The 22995-nt window shown below is 32.8% G+C and overlaps 2 protein-coding genes across 5 annotated transcripts; both read right to left on the bottom strand.

The window, feature by feature from the left end:
- Nucleotides 1-944: 944 nt before the first annotated feature.
- LOC101258131 (NADP-dependent malic enzyme) lies at nt 945-6984 on the bottom strand. Its single transcript, XM_004251584.5, has 19 exons — nt 6776-6984; nt 5292-5412; nt 5056-5130; nt 4336-4487; nt 4143-4248; nt 3907-3972; nt 3730-3825; nt 3555-3626; nt 3397-3480; nt 3223-3321; nt 2903-2950; nt 2762-2815; nt 2599-2697; nt 2423-2512; nt 2261-2338; nt 1998-2072; nt 1808-1898; nt 1361-1489; nt 945-1219 (listed from the first exon to the last, which is right to left on the bottom strand). The coding sequence occupies exons 1-19, from the start codon at nt 6919-6921 to the stop codon at nt 1131-1133; spliced, it is 1770 nt and encodes a 589-aa protein (XP_004251632.1). The 5' UTR covers nt 6922-6984; the 3' UTR covers nt 945-1130.
- A 1918-nt stretch (nt 6985-8902) lies between these two features.
- Nucleotides 8903-21074, bottom strand: LOC101257834 (probable RNA-dependent RNA polymerase 5). 4 transcript variants are annotated; one of them, XM_010315435.4, is made up of 19 exons: nt 20562-21074; nt 18389-18605; nt 18170-18305; nt 17810-17884; nt 17267-17420; nt 16454-16655; nt 16273-16360; nt 15963-16103; nt 14811-14885; nt 14611-14682; nt 14330-14436; nt 13558-13706; nt 12761-12986; nt 11890-12115; nt 11526-11668; nt 10829-11000; nt 10262-10400; nt 10015-10178; nt 8903-9228 (listed from the first exon to the last, which is right to left on the bottom strand). In XM_010315435.4, the coding sequence occupies exons 1-19, from the start codon at nt 20965-20967 to the stop codon at nt 8956-8958; spliced, it is 3165 nt and encodes a 1054-aa protein (XP_010313737.1). In that variant the 5' UTR covers nt 20968-21074; the 3' UTR covers nt 8903-8955. The 4 variants fall into 4 exon arrangements, 3 of the variants coding, with proteins under 3 accessions (XP_010313737.1, XP_069148938.1, XP_069148939.1); XM_069292837.1 differs by having other exon boundaries at nt 18389-18569; XM_069292838.1 differs by lacking the exon at nt 20562-21074 and adding an exon at nt 18669-18741 and having other exon boundaries at nt 18389-18569.
- Between the last annotated feature and the right edge of the window lie 1921 nt (nt 21075-22995).

The following is a 22995-nucleotide window of genomic DNA, read 5'->3' as shown; positions in this document are numbered from 1 at the left end:
AGAGTCTACTAACCGTCTCAAGGGATATTTTGAATTTATACTTCCTTGACTCATCAATATTAATACATTTTGTGATACTTCTCTCATCTCATTTAACACGAAGAATGGAGGACACCAGTTCTTATCAAAGTGAAAGAGCGTTGAAGTCGAAAGAGCTAGAGTCGAAAGGACAGTTTGGATTATTATTTTATGTTGTATCATGATCATTTATTTTGTTTTGTACGAATAAAATTAGACTTTCCGAAACAGAAAACAACTGATACCTAATCTAGGATATGTTGCTTCTTTATCATACTCTACTTGAAGTGTTACATTTGGAGCCTCCACTTTTCTTTTCATTAATGAAATGAGCAAGTTATTGTTATTATGAAAAACACGCTGAAAAATGGATTTAGAACACTTGTTCAATAGAAAAAAATAACGGATTGAATTTGACTTTCAACTTGATTTCGACATAGCGGTGGAGCTAGCATTCATAAAGGCGGTATGCAATATACATAAAACATTAGTCTTGTATGTATAGTGTAACTTCCGAATGAACTCTTACTAGCTCTTTCCCTGATTCGACATGGAAGTGTAACTTTCGAATGAACCCCCAGACTCTTACTAGCTCTATCCTTGAATAATGTATAGTGTAACTTCCGAATGAACTCTTACTAGCTCTGTCCCTAATTCAACATGGAAGTGTAACTTTCGAATGAATCCCCTAGACTCTTACTAGCTCTATCCCTGATTCGACATGGACTACAAACAAGGTCTCAAACTTTCACGCAAAGGGTTCTTTGTTGAGTTCCCATAAAACGTTTTTGAATCTGGCCCATTTAATGTTAGTGGACTCGTTCCTTCACAAAAATGGTTTCTTCACCAAAAAAAAGTATATATATACCGCAAGATATACACATACTATTTATGTTTATGAAAGTTTTGAGAATATATATTTAACCTTTTTTTCAAATATAATATTCTTTATTGTCATATAGGTCAATCAAGACCCATTTTATTCAAACTATAGTACAAACACATTGCTACTTTTACATGGACTACAATTCATCCTTTCTAAAGGGAGCATTATTTTTACCTATAAATAAAATTACAACATGTAAAAAGTTTATTTATTTAATTTTAATTTATCAGCGATAACTGCGATAATTCGGAGTGTACATGCAACTCTCAGCATACTTCACCAAATCTGCAGGCTGAGGCAGACGTGTCGCAACACCTTCACGTATATAACACGATCAGATCACTTAAAAGGTAATTATAAATGAGTTTATATAATGGACATTGACTTATACGAATAGTGTAACATATTTTGCGTTGTCAGTACATATAACTTAAATCCAGGAAGAAACGGGCTCACCGAGTTCATATGCTTTAGCAGCAACATTAGCAGCAATATGAGCTGAGATCTTTCTGATATTACCAAATGGAGGGTAAATCATTCCCTTGCCATAATGTTCTTCAGTTACTTGACCAGCCAACGCTTCCGCTGTTTCGCGTAAACAAAAATTAATACTAAAGTTTAAAGTCGAGGGGAGGATGTTACACGATGGACGATTGGGGAGGGGATCGACTTGTCCAAATTTAACCCAACTCGTCCATTTACCACCACTTATAGTCAAGATAACTCCCTATGTTTCAATTTGATTGTCTGGTTTTAACTTGAGACGGAGTTTTAAGAAAGTAAATGTGGCTTTTGGCTATGTGGTACCGGGTACGTGAACATGACATTATGAAAAGAGAAAAGAGATCTTTGACTTAATAGGAAAGTAATAAGGCGAACAAATTGAAATGAAAGAGTACTTACAAGCTGCTAAAAGCATGTCGTTGTGCACACGGATAGCGCCAGCCATGACCAAGCCAAAACCAAATCCTGGGAATATATAACAGTTGTTTGCCTGTGATATTGCACGAAAAAAACGTAAATTAACCATAGTTGAGTCGATTGTAATGGTACTTCACAAAAGGAATTTAAGCATATATATGCATTTGAAGACCTGGCTAGGAATGTGGAGTTTGTTGTTGTACTCTACTGAAGGGAATGGACTTCCACTAGCGAAGACGGCTCGACCCTTTTCATAAAAGGATAAGAAACAACATCAACGTCGTGAGCGTTTAGTACAAGATTTAACCAAAACACAAATTTGAACTTTGATGGGTTCAACGTTCAAGATTCTTATTAGCATTGAACTCGTTGTACTTTCGAAATAATGGTTTCAAATCATATATATCTCCATTACCATGAATATTAGCTACTTACCTCACTCCAAGTGTAAGCTTCTTCAGCAGTGCATTCGGATTGTGCAGTCGGGTTTGAGAGAGCCATAATGAGAGGTCTCTGCGCAAATCATATTTTAATCCGTCAGCTCAAGAAAATTTCGATTGGAAGGAGAGGAAATGGAAAATCGCGGAAATGAAACACCTTGTTTATGGAGGCCATAGCCTCAATCACTTCCTTAGTAAATGTTTGTCCAACTCCAGACGTTCCGATTATGGCAGCTGGCTTAATGGCCTAAAAATATAAATTTTAGAAGCGTAATCACATACAGAAGGAGTTTAAAAGTGGTGATCCTCGATTAGAGAGCTCAGCGATCAAACCTTAACAGTGTCGAGGAGATTGTTGACAGGTTCGTGTTCATGTGCCCAAGGTTTCTTGTGAGCTTGAAGTGATTCCTTTCGCGCGTTTACAATTAAACCCTGCACATAATCACTTGATTATATAGACGCCTGTGTAACCAATCGTAAATCATGTTTTTTCTACCTTTGAGTCTACGAGCCAGATATTTTTACGCGCTTCCTCCACAGGGGCGTTTGACTGCAGATAACAAACACAATTTATTAAGTGAAACATACTAAACGAGAATACGACTTTAACAAACCATTGGCAACCAAATTCTTTTACCTTCTTTGAAATTGCAAGTGCTATGAGTTCTGCTATACCAGTTCCAGCCTGTGATCACGAAGAGATCGACATGAGAACAATTTAATGACTTTAAGCTTATTTCAATATGATACATCCATATCTGTTATCGACACGAGTAGAGGAAAAAAAATTTATATGATTTCCGATGCATAATATCTCCTCCGAATATAAATCGGATATCTCATTGAATTGTTGTATTCTTTCCCTAAGTTATTCATTGCTACCATTTGTATCCATTTTTAGATGCTTTAGACAAAAAATTGAAAACTTGAATCTTCAAAAGAAAGTTGTAGCCTTACTTCTCCAGCACCGAAGAACAAGAACGTATGATCAGCTAAGGATCCTCCGAGCAGCTTAAGCGATGCAACAAGTCCAGCAAGTACCACAGCAGCTGTCCCCTGCAGCATTAGTGGGATCAGAAACTCGAACAAAAGCAAATGTCCGGTTATATAGGCCAAAAAAAAGCAACATACCTGTATATCATCATTGAATACCAAATGTGTGGTACCATATTTCGCCAACAGCTCAAAAGCGTTGTGATTCGCAAAATCTTCATACTGCACATGACGTCACAACTATCAGACGTTACTTGAAAGTCGATGTGGTCCTCAACAAGTCTCAAACTACTAACCTGTACAAGAACTTTTTCGCCATAGTTTTGCTTCACAGCCTTCATGAATTCATCAAGAAAGTCGTAGTATTCCTACGAGAAGCAAAACAAATAGACATGTCTTAAGAACATGCTGCAAATCTCAATTTATATTTACAACAAATACGATACAAAGTTATGCTATTATAGAAGTGACCTTCCCGGTGACTCTCTTTTGTCTGAGTCCAATGTAGAACTCGTCTTCCAATAGTTGCTCATTATTTGTTCCGACATCAATGGTTATAGGCAAACACTGTACATTTGAGCAAAACGACAGGATGTTCATAATTACAAAGTTATAGTATAATATATAAGTTTTAACGAGTTTTGGTACCGCTGAAGGTCTGACTCCACCGAGTGCAGTATACAGAGCCAATTTCCCTACTGGTATACCCATTCCCTGTGACAATATAATACACAACAACAACATACTCGGTATAATTAATCCCGCAAGTGAGGTCTAGAAGGAGCAACGCATACGCAAACCTTACACCTACCTTTGTGGGGTAGAGAGGTTGTTACTGATAGACCCTCAATGACAAACTAATATAATATGTGTCGATGGATTACCTGGCAACCGAGATCTCCAAGTCCAAGAATTCTTTCACCATCCGTGACGACAATAACTTGTATTTTCCTTTCAGGCCAGTTCTTCAATACCTCAAGGATCCTCCCTCTGCAAAAAATAACCATTTTCATCTTTAGTCGAATTACTTTCATTAAGAAGTAGTAAATACACTTTCCACTCGTAAAAGTACCATACTTTTCTTTCAAACTGATGTATAAACCCTGCGAACGCTTAAAAATGCTTCCATATTTTTGGCAAGCCTCGCCAACAGTCGGAGTATAGACAATCGGAAGCAACTCTTCTACATTATCGATAAGAAGCTTGTAAAACAACCTTTCGTTTCTCTCCTGCAAATACAATAGAAAAAAGAAAACAAAGGCAGAATGAGAAGGCTGGCTAAATAAAATACCATCAGAACGTCAATTTCACGTATGGCCTCTCAACTTTACCGCGTTATAACAGCAAAGTCACAAAAACCATTTTTTTTTGCCACATTCAACAAACTGAAATTCACCAACTATAACAATAACATTACATATTCCAGACTTCCCAGTGTATATGTCATCTTTCAAATTTCGAAAGTCAAAACTTTTCTTTTGTCGACTCTCGAAATATGAACTATGTCATACAATCTTTACCAACTATAACCGTGAAATCACTAATTTTAAGTCTTTTTCCGCTACACGAAAAAACATACATATCAAGATTACCTTTGTGTTCTACCAAACTCTTGTAGCAGGTAAAGTTCAGTTACTTCAATCGAATAAAAAACTAGGCGACTTCACTATTGTGGTCTTATGGACTTACGAATGGATAAAGTTAAAGTGATCGTACGTGACAATGACCCGTGCCCCTGAATAGCAAAGCCGATGCATAACTAAATTCGTAAGTCAAGCCTTTGTGCTTATAGTTTACCTCTAGTTCCATCAAGGCAACATATTTATTCAGAGGGACTTCATATCGACGAAGACTCTGCATAAGTCTTTTCTCCTGAAATGACATCAATAAACAAACTATCACGTGTTCATGCAGGGTTCACAAAAGGGCCACATTACACGGTATATAATAATGTACGATCCTACGTGACACAAACATCAATAACTGATTCACGTACGACACAAATTCATGACCTATAGATCACTCTGGAATACCTGAAGCTCTTGAGGTATAATCGCGGGTGGAAGAAGGCCTCGCAAGTAATGAACATCTCTTTCGTTCTCCGTGAACGCGAGCCCTTTGTTGTAGCGCGGATCCCTCAACAAGTTGTAACCACTAAATTTTTTCCCAGCAAAAATATTAACAAATATACAACATTTTACAGACAAATTTGCTGATAAAAGATCACAAACTCCCAAAATGATCAGAAAAACTATTTTTTCACAAACTTGCAACTCTTAATAATTCATGAATATGACACTAGAACAAAAACAATTTTTTGCGGCAATAAATATTGACATTAATAAAGAGTGTTAAAGTCTTTACCGACTCTAGTACAGACACTAGTTAAGTATCGTTAGACTAATATCACTAAATGCTTTAGGTACATAAACAGAGAGTGTTAATTGTCGCTAAAACTACATATTTAAAGACAATTAAGAATTAATTACCATTATCTTTGATGTAGTGTGATCTCCCTATTCAATGTCTACAAGCTACGTTGCTCGGACTCTTAGAAATGTCAATGGGTGAGAATCGAATTCTCCAAAGAAGTGTATTTTCAGAGAATTTGACACTGGTACAACATCAAAAGCAAAGAATCCGCGCAATTTAGATCACAAGTTTGTTGGTCAATAATATTTCTTAAATATACCATTAACACACTTTACTCAGTGTAATCACCAATTTTTAAGTGAATTAATCAATCACTAACATTTTGTTAAGGTGTTAGTACGTTGAGAATCAAGAGTTCTTAGGTTCAAATACACCGCTACTAACACTACACTATTAATTTTCTCTGTTTCTTATAGGTCATTTCAGATTTCGAGTCAAACAAATTTTTCTTTCATCATAATTTTTGTACTTGTCTTCTAAGTAATGATTAATTATTATGATTTATTATATCATTCTGATTATATTCAAATATTTATCTAGATATTATTCAAAACGGTCAAATGAGAAAAAAAATTAAATTATGCACGTATTATTAGTATACTTTTTTGGTTTACTGAAAAATTAAACTTATTTATTATATTGACAAAAACAAAAACGTGATTTCACCGTATCAAGTTGACGGTAAATTCATAGGCACTTTAAAATAGTGTAGTTGGTTAATTATCGTGATTTACTATACTTTTTATTATTTAAAATTTTATTTTATTTTTTTATGAAAAGACAAAAATAGTTTTATTTGATTAGTATTATTACCTATTGTTATCTTTAACGTATTACTATATTAAAACAAAGAAAGTATAAATTTCAAATAATTATTTTTACTAGAATTCAATAAATATATCAATAATCAAAATTTGACTCTTCAAAACCAAAACAATACCATATATATAAATTGAGACAGAAGAAAATATATACATCATCCTCTCATTGAGGATTAATCGATATTTATACAAGTGAAAGGAAAAATAGCAAATTGTAAATTTAATTTGAGACGTTCGAAAGCTGATACGAACAAAATAATTACCTAGAAACAACGAAAGCCCATGGAGTTATGAGTTGATTCTCCGTGGCACAATCTTCTCCGTAGATATCCTCAACACCACCTTCAACCGTTGATTTGGGTGACATGTCCAACACCGCTTCACTCTTCTCCTTCATCTTGCTATCCATTTTTTTTTCTCATACACTAGTAAGTTGTAAGTAATTTACTTTTATTTTTGCTACATATATAATATAATAAAAAAAAAATAGATTAGTATTATAGTACACGTACTCAATAAATAAATTATATACTCATCAATTCTTGATTCTTCCTTTACTTTGCCACATGTCATTTTCTTGAGAGATGTGGATGATGATTTTGGCATTTTCTTTGGCATATTGTATATGGATGAGTTAATGAATTTTTTTTATGAAACATACCATCTCACCATTTTAGAATGTATGCTAATTTATAAGAATTTAATGGAACAATTTTTTTCTTGTCAATTTTGCGTGAGTGTTAATTTATAAATATTTTGATAATAAGATTTTGAATAATTAATTATAAAATTCGTCATAGGAATTAGAAGAGTAGCTAGCGTATACAATCTCACAAGAATAAAGATGCGTAAATTACAATACATTACATAACAACATAAATGTTTGAATCTCTCTTATAAATTACAGTTTTAAAAACCTTTTTAACAGAGTCAATTGTTACATGAACTATGAAAATTATTCTAAAGTATTTTAAAATAAAATGAAGACAATTTCAGAGTCGAAGTCAGAATTTTCAATAAGAGGGTTCAAAATTTGTAAAAATAAATAGCTGAAGGAGGTCCGAATTCTACTATGTATGCATATAAACTTATTTTAACTATGTATAAATAATATAATTCTTCGTCGAAAGAGGTTCAAATGAGCCCCCCTTCTACGAAGGTAGCTCCGCCCCCTTCTACGAAGGTAGCTTCGCCCCTGCTTGTATTGTATTTCGTAATGCTTTTAGTTGCAAAAATTAATATTATAGTGAATATAAGACATTTCAGGTTAAGATAATATTTTTTTTAAAAATTAATTATTTAATAATCTTATAAAGCCAAATATTAAATCATGACTGATTTAAATTGATCTGAATTAGATAAAGTAAGGAATCAAAAATAACTATAAATTTAATTATTTACGATTTATAAAATTATGATTATGTCAATAATAAAATTTCAAATATATGTAAGAGATTAGCAATAGACTACTAAGAAAAATTTATTAATTAATAGTAATAATAAATACATAATTTTCTTATATTCTACCTAGGGTCATGTAGTCAAATGATACTAGTTGACAATACTTGAAATTATTATTGGAGCATAGTTTTGACTTTTGAGGTTTCTAATTTTGGATATTTTTTAGTCAAATTATAAAAATTAAACAATTTTCTCAATTCTTTTGCGTGTATTCGTTCATAAATATTTTAACAATATACTTTTTTTTCAAAATTTCTATATTATAACAATATAGGGGAGAATCTACATGCTGACTAGAAAACCCAATATAATGGGTTTGTGAATTTTTATCTTATAATAAAATAATGATCGGGCTTTTACTTTTTAGAATTTTAAATTGAATTGTACAAAATGGCACGTTAAGTTTTTTTTAAAATAATACGTAATAATAATATACCAATGTGATGTCTTAAATTGGTGAAAAAATTCACTACAATTTGATCGAATTACTTCATAAATGCAGCTTCAGAAGTTATTATTATATAATTGTAGTTAGAGACCCCTTTTTTTAAAAAAAAAAATTAATAAAAATTGTAGTATGTTTGTAGCTCAAATATTATCCTATTCGAACGAAAACAATTTTTAACGATATTAATTATACACTTATAATGAATTTTTTATTGCAAATTTAAAGTTTGAACTAAAACTATTGAGAACTCGTAACGAACATACCAGCTTAGCCCCTAACTTTGAAAGATTTGGTTAAGAGAAATCTTAAAAGAGAAAAATAAATAGAAACACAATATTTTGAGTGAGGTATATAAAAAATAATTTATGGGGTCATGTCTCATTCAAGTGTGTGTAAATTCCAAAATATTTGCATTTCATACCTAAGTAACTTGTGTTTTTTGTAATAGAGTTCAATTAATTAAAGTGGGAGACAAGAATACTAACACAATAAAAGCATATAATACACTATATTGTCAATACATATATTTACATGTTAGACACTTCTTTGATGGATCCTTAAGTTCAATAAGTTATGTAATATAGAAGGTGACATAGCCATTACCTTTTGGTTATGTTCCTTTGCATGAAGCTCAGCATGAAGTCTACAAAGGGCTGTACCTGCAACTTTCCATGCAAAACCACACTTTCTAACATCGCCTATAGCCTTCGCATAATCATAAGTCACGCGATAAATAGCAAGTGCATCGTTGTATATGTCCGTTGTACTCCTTATGCTCTCCTCCATATCCGGTGCTTCATATAACAGCTGCATGAAAATTTGAAAAATCAAGGGAGAGAAATGAACACTCATAGTGGCTTTTGGATTAAGAAATTTTTTATTGCATCGATGAATCGTGGGAGAGGAAGGAGGAATGGGATCGGTGAGGATTGAACTCGCGATTTGTCTTGAAAATATCCACCTATACCACTAGATTGTGCTATTCGCGTTTGGTTTCTTATAAGAGAAAATGTCCAAATGTGCCCATTTTTTATACGAAATATCTAGTTTTACCCTCATCTAATACTTCGTTTGGTTGGAACAAGTTATCCCAGGATGGGATAACTTATCCGACCATTTATATGGGATAACTTATCTCATCACTATGGTATAAATGGTCGAAACAGTTATCCCAAACATGGCAACCAAACAAGACACAAATTTTATCCCATCACTATTTTCTTATTCGATGATTATTTAGTTTTATCCCTCACACCAAACGACCCCTAAGTCTTGCCAGTAATGGAGCTCCAGATTGAACCGACTTATCCTCAGCTAAACTTAAGTTAGGATACCGATACACACTGGAGCTCTATATTGGGGCCAAGGGTAAGTATGACCCCTAAGGTGTGAATGACCCCCAAGTATAACAAAAGGTAACATTAATATTCAATATAGTAGAGGGTATTTTTCACCTTTTCACCTTCTTAAAATGATTGTTGAAGGTTGTTATGGACCTTCGAACCTAATTCAATCCTAAAAGCTAGCTTATGAGGTGGGCCGATGTGGTTATCAACAAAGAAATTTTCAAAGCTTGAGAAAAGAAGGTTTTACCTGTTTGTACTTTTTAATAACCTGGTCAGCTAAGTCATTTTTCGATTCACTGCTGGTGTTCAGTGCTTCCTTCATCTCAAATCTGTACTTTCTGTACCTTTCTTCCCATAACCTCAAACATGTCTCAGGGATTCCAACCTCAAAAGCCGGAAGTTTCTTAATTTCTGGACATACAAAATACTATATGTCAAATGCACAACCAGAAAGCAATTGCAATATTCAATCAGTATATGGATCAAACACTTGCCTACAGCAACTGGTTCTTCAGCTTTAAATTTCTCAACTCGGTCATAAATTTCTCCTAAGACAGAGGTAGAGTGATAACTTTCTTTCTTTTGCAAGAAATGTGGAAACTTGTCTACTTTCAACCTCTTTGGGATGTAGACCTTGGATAGAAGCAAGAGCGGTAAGACAAGAATTTGATAACTCAACAAAATTAAAAACATTAACAAAAACATATTGAGGAAGACCAAAAACACAGCTAAAGTATCCTGGTTTTTCGAGCTACCTACTTTATAGTTCAGGTTTGAAACTCGAAAAAGGGATACTTTAGGTGTGTTTTGACCATTAATTCAAAAATGTTCAATCAATATCAACTCTAGCTTTAGAAGCAAGAGTAGATTGTCAAATCACTTATGGACTAGATGTGCATATTTTTCTTCAAAACATGTTTAGTAAATCTGAAGTTCTCAGGCAACAGAGGTATCAATCTAATAGAAAAGATTTAGGGAACAGAATAGTAGAAAAGATTCACTTGAGTATATGATTGTCACAATAAGGTCTATCAAACAGAGATAAGGTTAAAGAAAGTAACCTTATTCCCACTTTTTGGGGCGTCTATAGCATCATAATACAAATCAATCAACTCGAACAACTTTTCTTTCACTGACTTTGTCTCTTCATTCTCTATGGTGTTATTTTTCCCCAATATCAGAAGTCTATCCATGAGTGCATACCAGTTAGCAGAAGCATCAGCCATGCTATAGCTGAAAGAGTAAACCAAGTGAATAAAAGCGAAACATGAGCATTTGTTTTAATGTAGTAAAAGCCAGAGGTGGATGGAGAGTAGAAGTAACGGGTACAACTGAACCCAGTACATTTGACACAGAATATAAATATGTGTAAGGTTCATTAAAAAATTTCAAACTAGTAACTATGAAACCATAATTTTAGAAATGCAATGGGTTCAATGGTAAGAATTCAAATGTTGAACCCATCGCTCAGCGATAAATGAGCAATTAATTCAGGATCAGGATTGATATATACAACAGAAATCTTAACCAGGTTAAATTAAAACAACTTATCAAAAAGATTGTCCCTTTCAGAGAAGTGTTCCACAGTCATCAGATGTTCATTAGCTCGGGGACTTCCCGACTCCCAAGGATGAGCAACTTTTACCATTCAGATATACTGGAACTGTGTGTTGCACTCTTCACCAAGGAGACATGTTTTAGACAATATCAAAGAGACTATTCTAACTTTGAAAGGCAAAAAGGGCATTCTATACATACTTTGGCATCCTAGTTTCTAGAAATGTCTGAAAGAGTTCATGCTCCCTTTCCTCCGCAGAGAAGTTGTTGGGCTCCCTATGCAATGCCTTTGGTGTTGAATGGATTCGGCTCCACGGTCTACTTGCAGTGAAATATTTTAACAGCTGAAGCATAAAACATAACATGCGCAAATTGGACGGAACTCGTTCAGTATTTTCATTCATTCAAGAAATGAAATGACCTAACAATATGTTCTTTTTTCTTTTCATTGTCATTACTAGATGGGCATGTAAGGTGCAAATGGAGGATTTAATCTGAGGCAGTTCAATGAAATCATTAAGCAAAGAAATTAGAACAATTAGTCGGTAGTAAAGATAAAGTTGACCTGGGGGTTTTGAGAGATCCAATATTTATCTCCATCAAAATCACCATTAGCAATTTCAGTGGCCGCTGATCTCGGACCTTTTGTGGAGAAAAATATTCCATATTTAGCATTTCCAACTATGTCTCCGAGGTTCTTCACAGGGACAGCAAGTAGCCTATGGATATCACCAAAATGAAGTCCAGGATTCCTGTATATTAATACCTCTCCAAATATTTGCCCATGTTCACTGCATAAAATGTCGTAGTTTTACTTCATAAATTTCCAGCTAAAAATACAGGCTCTGCAACCTTATCATCAGACTAATGAGCCAATGTGCAAAGATAAGATAGATCGTAACAATCAACGGGTAAGTTGATAATGAGTGCATCAATGAAATAGATTCTACCAATCAGCTTTCATCAAACTACTTCAGAGTCATACTGCCCCTTAAACTTGCCGGATACTCCATTTAGACTCTCGAACTAAGGGTTGTTTCAATTGAATACCTCAATGAAGTGTTCCATTTAGACACTTTCATTCAATTTTTTGAACTTTTTGTGTGTGTTCTCATTCATCCATTAGATAGTCACATAAAATATGTCATTTCCTTTAATTATATACATTTGCCTAAACAGGCGATAAATTCCAAGGAATTTTCTACTTGAGGTTGATGCGTATAATTAAAGGATACGACATATTTTATGTGGCTAACTAAACCATCTAATAGACAAATGAAAATACACGCAAAAAAGAAATTCAAAAATTCAATCTTAAGTGAAAACTGAAACACTTGATTAGAAGTTGACAGCGTCATAACAAAAAGTTTTTTTTGGTGAGTCAGCAGGATTGGACGATAAGGATCATATAAGATATATATGAACAGTGTCCTTACAGAATAACACAGACTTCATGGCGATTTAAAGTATCAGTGGGATCAGCTGTCCCCATTAGATAGAAAGTATCAGCAATAGGAAGTCTTCCTCCCTTGAGCCCATTTCTTTCTTCCTTTGCCAGGGAAGATAAACAACACCATAGATACGGTTCAGTAAGAGGTACTCCAGCCATTATCATACTTGTGGCAGTAGAGGCATCATCACGATCTCTATGGTTTACCGCAACTGCATGGCAACAACCAGTAAAACAAAAAAGTAAGGGTCTGATTTGGTAAAGCATTCAATAGAGACTTGGAACAGAGTAATGCATATTAAGATCAATGCAGGTAAATGAATGCTTTCACTAAAACTTCAGCACCAAATCTGCAAAGATGGCATCAGAAGGTATATAAGAAGTGATTGGTTTTATGCTATGTTGCTATAGTTCTCGAACAATGTCGGAGGGTGTGCCAAATCCTCAAAATAATGCATTTTGGAGATCCGACATCGGTGCAACGGTACTTTTAGAGGATCAGAGCAACATAGTTTCTACTTTCTAGGATTTTTAGAAAAATGGTAATGGCACCAGATTGTTAATTGTTCATACAAACATGTCATGCTTTCAAGAGATTAGTTGAAATTTTGAGAACAAAAATGTCACCACATGCTGAAATATAATCCAGATTGCACACAAGTTAAAAATTGTCGCGTAACAACATCTGAAGGTCAACATTTCTCCATGAACATGCTAGATTATAAACTATAAACAGCTGCAGAGAGACTTAGTTTTACTATCATTTTTTCTAAACTAGAATACCTTTTAGTGCTGTCACCTCATCTGAGTATAACCTTTGTGTCTCCTCCAAAGTATTATTGAGTATATCGTAGAAATACTCCACGGGAACACCTCCATAGGTCAGCAGAGCAATAAGAGTTCTTGATAGATAAGTATTCCTAGGTTTAAGACTGAAAGAAGAACATAAGAGGTGTCAGTTGCAGCAGTTGATATACCTGAATTGACTGTAACTACAGAAATTTTAACAGAAAATTCTGTAATACAAAGATAGCATGGAAGAATTCTTTTTAAAAAAACAATCATTGGAAAAGAGATATGTCCATTTTTAGAGCCAGTTGTAATAGGCAAGTTGATCCTTCAATCTCCATAAAAAAATTCTAATGGTAAACCTTGTTTTACTTTTCTTTTTTATTAGGAAACCTTTTTGCTCTTTTAATACTACAAAAATCTCACAAAACAATTCACCTCTTTCACTTGGGATTCTACTGCGACGGGTATGACAAATCGGTCCCGTAAGCAATAAAAATATAGACTTGATTTCTATCAGTAATATTGTGGTTCTTCCAACCTAGTCTTTCCTTACTGTTATTTACTAACTACTGACATGCATAATAAAATATTTTCCCTCATATATGCACATGTATTTGCACGCTTTACTACAATATTTCTAAAATAAGACAGGAAGGGTCATGAAGTAACATTTCAAATTTCATGGTCAAAAGAAGATACCTACAATGAACTTTTTATCTTTCTATTAACAGAAATATTGAATTAACTAAAAACTACCATATACCTGGGTGTATTTATTTCCAATGAGTTAAACATATGAGCTCTTGACAATCTTGGATCTGCCTCGACCTTGATCATTGAGGGCCTAATCTGAATTGTGCGCTGTGGCAGCTAATATTTAAAAACAGAACATTGTATCCATCAGGAAGTTCACTTAGAGAGCAGAGAAATTAAGGGGTGTTTAAGATAAGGCTGCTTCAATAAGGCCATCGTACAGAAGTACGCAATTAAGTTTAAGATATTAAGCAACGCCATATCAGGTGGAGCAGAATATGGTTTTAGTACCTTTCTATTGACTAGAAGGGTTCCCTTTACAGCAAGACCATTGTAGAATAGACGGCACTGCATCAACAGAGGCTAAACAGACAGAGAAGAATGAAAACTAATCAGCTAAGAACCAACCTGACCATGTTAATGATGAAAATTTGCTAATTGCAGCGGTCTGGGATTCCAAATCAATTGTTGTAAACATCAAAAACATTTACCGGTTCCCCACTCTGAAATTCTGCCTCTCCCAACTCAGATGAATTCTCCCCAAGTTTGACACCATTGGCATATCTCTGAAATTGTTAGTTAAAAAATTAATGGGAGGTTCTTCAAGAGAGAAGGAAATAGATACAAAGAACTGAACAATGAACCTGTCAGATACTTTAAATGAATACAAGCATGCAAGAGACAATTTCTAGTGCACTGTCTAGTGCCTACAACCAAAGAAAATCAAGGGAATAAGAGAATTCAAATGAATTTAGATAAAAAAGTATATGAACTACCAATATATTTTTCCAATTTCAGCAGCTCTCTCCGTCAATTTGTTTGTTTGGTTTTGACTTGGCACGGAGTTTGAAAAAGTAAAGAAGACTTTAGAATCTTGTAATCTTAAACTACATAAAGATACATAGAATGCACTAAAATGCTCTTTAATCTTATGGTCTTAAGCATGTCATGTGGAAAGTTGGACTTAAAGAGTTGCAAAAAAGGAGAGGCATTTTTTTTAACGGATTAAAAAGGAAAGTAAGACAAACAAACTAAAACAAAGAGAAAACTATATTTCATCTGCTTGCCTGATCGAGAAGCTAGATACTGGTCCTCAAGTGTTTATGTTATTTAATTTCTCTAAGAACTTTGTAGATGAGCTCACAAAAAAATAATTAGTATGTCCAATGGCTACATGACCAAATGCTGGAACAGCAAAGATATGGGAAGTTCAACAAGAAATCACTTGCTTGATTTTTTAAATATTATTGCTTTCCTCACTTGAGGTTTATTCTTTCTTTAATGACCTTGAGACCCTCAAGGAATTGCTTTAAGTTTATTGATGTTTATACAGTGGCTTCTGCCCAGAGATGTGAACTTGGATACTTCAAATTAGATAAGGAAGTAAAATGCCTCATTATGAGTTGCATGGTTAATGAGATAAATTAGAAGGATTGTGTCTTTATTGCTCAGATGAAGAGCCACTGGAATTATATCCGAACATACGACAAATTTGGAATAAAGCCAAATTATGTGATTCTTGGGCCTCTATTCTTGAAAAGAGAGCACCTACTTCATTGATTAGGTTTACTGGTTCTTAATGCTATACAAAAGCATAATCAACCTCAAGAAAATGCTTAGTGAACTGGGTTTAATCAGATTACCACTAAGTTGGCACACTTATGCTTCACATTGAAAAAATCTTGCGGACACTTTCTTGCCAAGTCTTCTGAAATATATCCAGTCCCATCTGTGTGTATAAGTGGTTTCCCATCTTCATCATAGATAATTCGTCCACTCTTATCCTACAATTTTTTTCCCAAAGGAGGAGGCAGTTAAATGATAAAGAGAAGTCATTATCTTGAGACCATGGAAAGAGAAACTATAAAGAGATGGCATATACATGGAGAGAGAAACAGCAAAGAGTATGCATGATTATATATACACATATTATATGTTTGATAAGTAATATACATGACAATATATATCTTCAATTCTGTCAATATTCACTGAATTCAGATCAACTTGAAGCTTTACTGTCGTGGATAAAATTAGGGAGAACCTGCATTATCAGAGTAACTATGCACTTCAGAAAGAAAGACAGCAAATATGCAATAAATATTAAAAAGTTAAAAGAATCTGGGAAATAATAAACCTGGCCATGTATTTAGCCATGCTAGAGACCATGTGTACATGCATGAAATTGCACCTTGCTTCATGAACCATCTTGTCATGCAAAATGTAAGTTTCATTTTCATAAGGATTAAGAGATTCCATTCGAACAAAGTAGCATTTGACAGAATCGATCTTTTCCTCTTTGTCCTTTAACCTTCTCTTCTTCCCGTCATCCTTATAAACTGTTCAAACACCACATTGACACAAAATCTCATTGGCATCAAACACTTGAAAACAGAACCTCTCAGGTACTTTCACCCCTGATTTTGAGTACAATAATGAGAATGACAATTCTATTTATTGGTAACATGAGAAGTTCCATCAAACAGCTACTTGGGAAAACAAGATCCACATTGACACAGGACAAAAGAAGGCCATAAGACAGGAATTTCTTTTAATTACAAGTTGTTGTAGATAATAAGCAAAATATTTGCCCTCTAAGTACAGTATTTTCATGTTATGGAAGACCATCAGACTTAAATGGGAGCAAATGTTGGGCCTTATGCCCAATATATCTATGCTGTAGAGACACATATGTTAGATGAATCTACTATCATTCAAGAAGAGACAAGATTATATATGTTCTTATATTTGTGTTAAAAGAAATATCAGCAGCACTCAAGCTCAACAATAAATGGACTTGGCCACATGCATTCCAAAATAAAATTCACAAAATGCACCGTCGATCGGCAAAACTATCTAAATTTACAGAAAGGAAGGCAAATTCTCTTATATTTCCAAGACAAGGTAGGAATTTTGAAATACTTTGTCGACATATGTATAAGGTAATTACCAAAAAAGCGATAGCGCCTCAAACCAACAAGAATTCCATTCTGAACAATCTCTTCTGGACACCCTGGGGTGTTTTGCTCAAACTTGACAATCAATACATTCTCATCTCCTAATGAATGTTGCAGATGGGTTCTTTCTGCTTTCAGGTAAGGACCCTGAGGAGGAGGGAAATAAAACAAGTCAAGAAATGGATATTAATGCTTAGGGAAACGTGATGAACTGTCCAAAGTGAATGAATGCTGCCCACTCCTTAATCAATATAGGCATTACAGTTATTTCTTTCGGGCTCTTGTATCAGTATCAAGAGACGGCAAGCTTCAGTAGTTCTATATTCAACTTTTGATGCCTACAAAGCTTAAGTGAATCATTCACAGCCTAGTGCTACAGAAATCAAATATTTACATAATGCAGTATTTACTGGAGTCCGAAATCTTGTTCAGCCAATTCAAGCACAGGAATAACTTAAAAAACACTTTAAAGGCTAAAGGAGTTATCTTGAATAATTTTTAATCACAAAAAGTTATGAACCACAAGAATGACAAACCTTAAAAGTATAGCTTCGATCCGAATGGACATGACAATGATAAAGATGCGTCCTTCCTGAATCCCAATCAAGATACTGAAAGACACCGATACAAGGCAGTTCTTGGATTAATAGTTCCATAGTTAAGACTTAAGAGACAATTATGTGAGTACCTAGACCAAGGTATTACTAGTCTCTTATTTGTGGACACTAATGATAAAAAGAAATACATCAAAAGCAAAAATGTAACGACAGAAATATAAGTTCATAGTCATTAACTCTGGAAAAAGGACATCAGTGGTTGGGACCAAGACCTTAAATCCGAACTAACTAACAGATTAAAACAGACTATACAAGTGTGGTAATTGAATGGAAAATCACCTGCACCCGTTTATTATGTTCACAAAGATGACCATATTTATTCCAAATATATGACTCAAAATGAGACATAGGTTGATATATCATATCCAAAATGTCACCAACATCATGAAGCGTAATTACATCTTCCACCTTCCTCCTGCAAACGCATACCAAATCAAATACCAACTTGTAGCAATATAGAAGTCACAAAGTAAGTATTTGAATAAATGCTAAATTTACCTCCCAATGTAGTTTAGAATCAAAAAGAATTTCCTGAATTCAAGCTTATTGAGTGCCAGCAACTGTTCACTTATTCCTCGTGTGCTGGCCCTGTCTCTGAATTTAGATGGACTAGGATCGTAATGACATTTTTGAAAGCTAGTTGTCACTGGACTCAGTGGAGGTGATGGTATTCGTGGACCTGATGTAGGAGAATCAGATGTATCACCTACTATGTCTGCAGGCATTGGAAGACCATCATTGGTAAACTAGAATTTTTAAAAGGTCTGAGTGTGTTTACATGTTGTGTTGTTCGGACTCTTCAAAAGTGCGTATCGAATACTCCAAAAGTAGTGCATTTTGGGAAATCCAACACGGGTTCAACAGTTTTTGAGGGTCCGAGCAACATAGTTTGCATGTAGAGTTGTAAATATGCAAAAAGGGAAGAAGAGACCGCAACCAATAAAAAGTTTAAACAAGTTCTTCATTAAGCCTAAACTATTTTCCAGATATATACTCAATTTATACATGAATAAACAATACGGGAATTATTCTTTAAATATTACCTATTTTAAGGACATTTGCATCTTTAGATACTTTTATTCAAGTATTGCTAATACATGTATTACTTATTCCGCCTTCTATTCCGCAAAAAATAATACATAAATCCTCATAACTTATACCAATATTAGTTATATAACATTTACTTTCCAGTATTAAAACCTGCATATTTTGTATGAATTTTAATATCACAATCAACTATGGTATAAAGCAATATTGATTATATATCAAGCTTAACTTGGCTTATACCTCAAACCTAATGACTGTTAGTACCTTACAAATTTAGTAGGTAGTTGTGTTTGCTTTTCTTTTCAATCTTTTTGTTACTATCAACATTTGTCTATCAAGTACAATAAATCTGAAGATATTCTTAGACCAGAGACTTTTGAGTCGAATAGATGGAAGAAGGGGCATTTTTAACCCAAAAAGAAGAGGCGACTTTAGTATTCCGCATGGAATGATTAATTTCCAGTTAAGCAAAGTGATTGCATTCTTCTGTCAAACGCTCGTATTTAAGTGGAGAAGTGTATTGGGACATAATTATTAGTATTGACTACTGAGAATAATTAAGTAAGTAAAACTGAGCTATCTCTAACAACTCGGCTTTTAGATGAATTATCCCACAATTTGATATGGTATCAAAGTAGGCATAGATTTTTTTTTTTGAATCTTATTGCCACCTTATCAAAAAGAATTTCCACATGCTTGATCCATAATAAAGAATCGAGCTCACACGTGAGGGAAGGGTGAAGCTAGAGGGGAGCAGGAGGTTCCTAGTCCCCTTAACAAAAAAGTACATTGTAAGTATAAAAGAATATAATTGGTTTTTATCCATATGTAGCAGGAGTAGATATTGAGGCTTCTTAGTTTTCTTGTGGATTTACTTCCTTAAATTTAAATCAATATAATGAAATCATGCCACCATCGTAGAATATGTTGAGAATATAATCAACTAACTAAAAATATCTCCATAATAATAACTTAAACTTCTAGATGAAATAATCATACATTTCAATAATGATCCCAAAATTTTAAAAGTCGTGATTAATCGTAAAGGTTTTGTCCCGGAAGAATTTGTCAAACACTAACAAAAACTCTTCTACCAAACAACAAACTGACTAATGCTTCCTAAAGGAGCTCTCTTTGTATTATTGACTTTATAAGTTTATATTCATATAAGGAGAATCATATATGTATCTTTTGGAACTTTTAAATAGGAAATAAACATAAATTACTTAATAAGCTAACTAGAATTTTATGTATTGGAAATATATTTTTTATCTTTCCAAACTCTTAACTATAATAAAGTGTATCCCTGTTTTTCTAAGAACAAAAATGTTCATCTTCTTCTTAAATTTCATAAATATAACTTCTTTATAATTTTAATATATTGTTTCCAAAACAAATAAATATTATAAGGTTATGGTGTAAATAACCAATTTCTCTAATGCTAATCAGTGAACATAATTTAACCATTTGCAACAAGCCAAAAAAATATACAAAAATAGAAAAACATGCATGCAAGTTCAACAATTTATGTATTTTAAGCACATTTAAATTTGTAAAATAAAAAAAAATATCACTTTATCATTACACTATGCAAATTTTTTAAAAAAAAATTAGGAAACTTTACCTCTATCCTGAAAAATCGGCCGATTTCTAGGTGAAAAATTGACAGAAGAACAAGAGGAATTCGGAGAAGACAGTGAATTTCTTCGAATCTGAGGCGAATGATAAAAACTTTCAGCAGAAAGAACTGGTTGTTCATGATTTTGCTTCTGATAAAACTGTTGAGTTTCCGATTGATAGTATTTTTTCGCCATGAAAACAATGAATCCACTTAGGGTTTTTTTGATCTGACATTTTGAGATTTCGTTCAAAATATAAAGCGAACGTTCTTCTCCGATTGCTACAAGGAGTCTTCGTACTGTATCATCTGGTGAATTTTGTCGCTCTTTTTTGCAGATTTGGTTGATCATTTGCTGTACTGAAGATGGAAGTTCAACTTCTTCATCGTTGTGAGAGTAAAATTCTGCCATTTTTGCTGATTGAAGTGAAGAAAACTGGGATTTTTGAGAGAGAAGTTGAGGACTGCTTACAGTGGGAAATGTTTTAGTGGAGCTCAAATAAGTTAGTTCCCGCTCAATATTCGATATTCATAATATTTCAAAATTTTATTTATATTAAAATTGGATTAAATTAAATTTGAATATATATTGAGAACGAGGATGGTAATAAAGAAGAAATAATTGTTTTTAAAAATTTGAATTTTATTAACATCGAAGTTAATTACTTAGATACACTTGAATTTGCAATATTATATATTTTATCATATTTTTGGGTTGTTTAGATACTATACGTCCAAAATATATGTATTTAAAGATACGTGGGTCAAGCTTAGATATACTTTGTGCTAAATATATAATATACAAGTAGATTCACATGTATCTGAAAGATGCATAGTAAATCTTGTTCGCATTTCGATCATCACGCTTTCATGTATTTATCTCAAATATATATGAATGACATTATATACACTCTAGATGCACATATTGTCTGACTCACGTGTATTCATATTTCAAAATTTTATTTATATTAAAATCAGACTAAATTGAATTCAAACATATATTGAGGACAAGGTTGGTAATAAAGAAAAAAAAACTCATTTTCAAAAATTTGAATTTTATTAATGTAGGCAGTTAATAATTTAGATATTCTTGAATTTATAATATTAGTATTTATCATATTTTGGGTTTGTTTAGATAAGATAATTCCAAATACATGTATTTGAGAGTACATGAGGTCAAAATTATTTGTAATTTGTGCTAGATATATATAGTATACAAGTTGATTCACATGTATCTGAAATATGCATAACAAATCTCATCGCATCTCGATTATCACGCGTATTTAGAATCTCAAATATATAAATGACATTATATACACTCTAGATACATGTATTTTATGTGACTCACATATATTTAAATACATACGAATCTCGATCACTTTTCTCTCAATTTCGTCCATTTTTCCCCTTATTTTTATGTATCTTATAACAATAATATATGTATGTAAATTTATTTTTCTCAATATTTAATTAAAAAAATTAAATTATTGATAAACTACGTAATACTTTTAAATATATAAATAACTATAGTATATATGTCTAATTATACAATTTTTCAAAATAAAACATACTATAAAATTCGGATAAAAAAATAAATCGGTTAATATATGTCAATAGAATACGTAATAATAGTAATATATTAAACTAAAATGTAATCATTTTTCTTGAATTAAATTTACACAATCAAAAGTTACCTAAAAGTGAATAAGAGTACTATTTTTTAAGATATATAAGAGGATTCAAATTCAAATTTTTTTTTTAGTCAAAGTGAATAAACTTTAATCATTTCATGGTAATTCAAATAAGACAAAAGACTTTTTGAATTTTTTGAAAATAAAGTCAAAAATGAGATTAACAAAAATTCAAAAGGAAAAGAAGAAGTGACAATTCAAGATGTGACCATTCAAGACTACAGTAAAAGATCTCATAAAATCTTAAGTTTATATCTTTTTAAAAATCATAATTTTGAAATAAAAATAAGAAGAAAAAAGAAAAGCAAAACAAAAACTCATATGTTCTTTAGAATATTTGAAGACTATATTAAAAATCAACTTGTTGCTATAATGATTGTTTAACTGTAAGGTTATGTATATTTAAAAGTTTGAATCATATTCTATTATTTTAGCTCAAAGTATAATTACGATTTTTGTCATTCACTTGAACATTATTTGAATATATATAACATTATATGAAAATAAAAGCATAATATTTTAATTTTTAATTATCTGACAAATAAATTCACATTTCAATTACAATAATTAGGATAATTGAAAAGACAACAATATGAAACTTAAATTTAAATAACCACGAATAGGATACTCGAAAAGACAATTGAAAGTAATAAATCTTTTTTCCAAATGAATAAAGACTTTCTTCAAGTAAATAAAGAAATGTTTCATCTTTAAGTAAATCATTTGATCTTCATATACAATTCAAAAGC

This window comes from Solanum lycopersicum, chromosome 12, assembly GCF_036512215.1.
Source record: "Solanum lycopersicum chromosome 12, SLM_r2.1".
NCBI classification, from domain to species: domain Eukaryota; kingdom Viridiplantae; phylum Streptophyta; class Magnoliopsida; order Solanales; family Solanaceae; genus Solanum; species Solanum lycopersicum.
The sequence above is the reverse complement of the archived record's forward strand: the minus strand, read 5'-3'. Positions and strand labels throughout refer to the sequence as shown.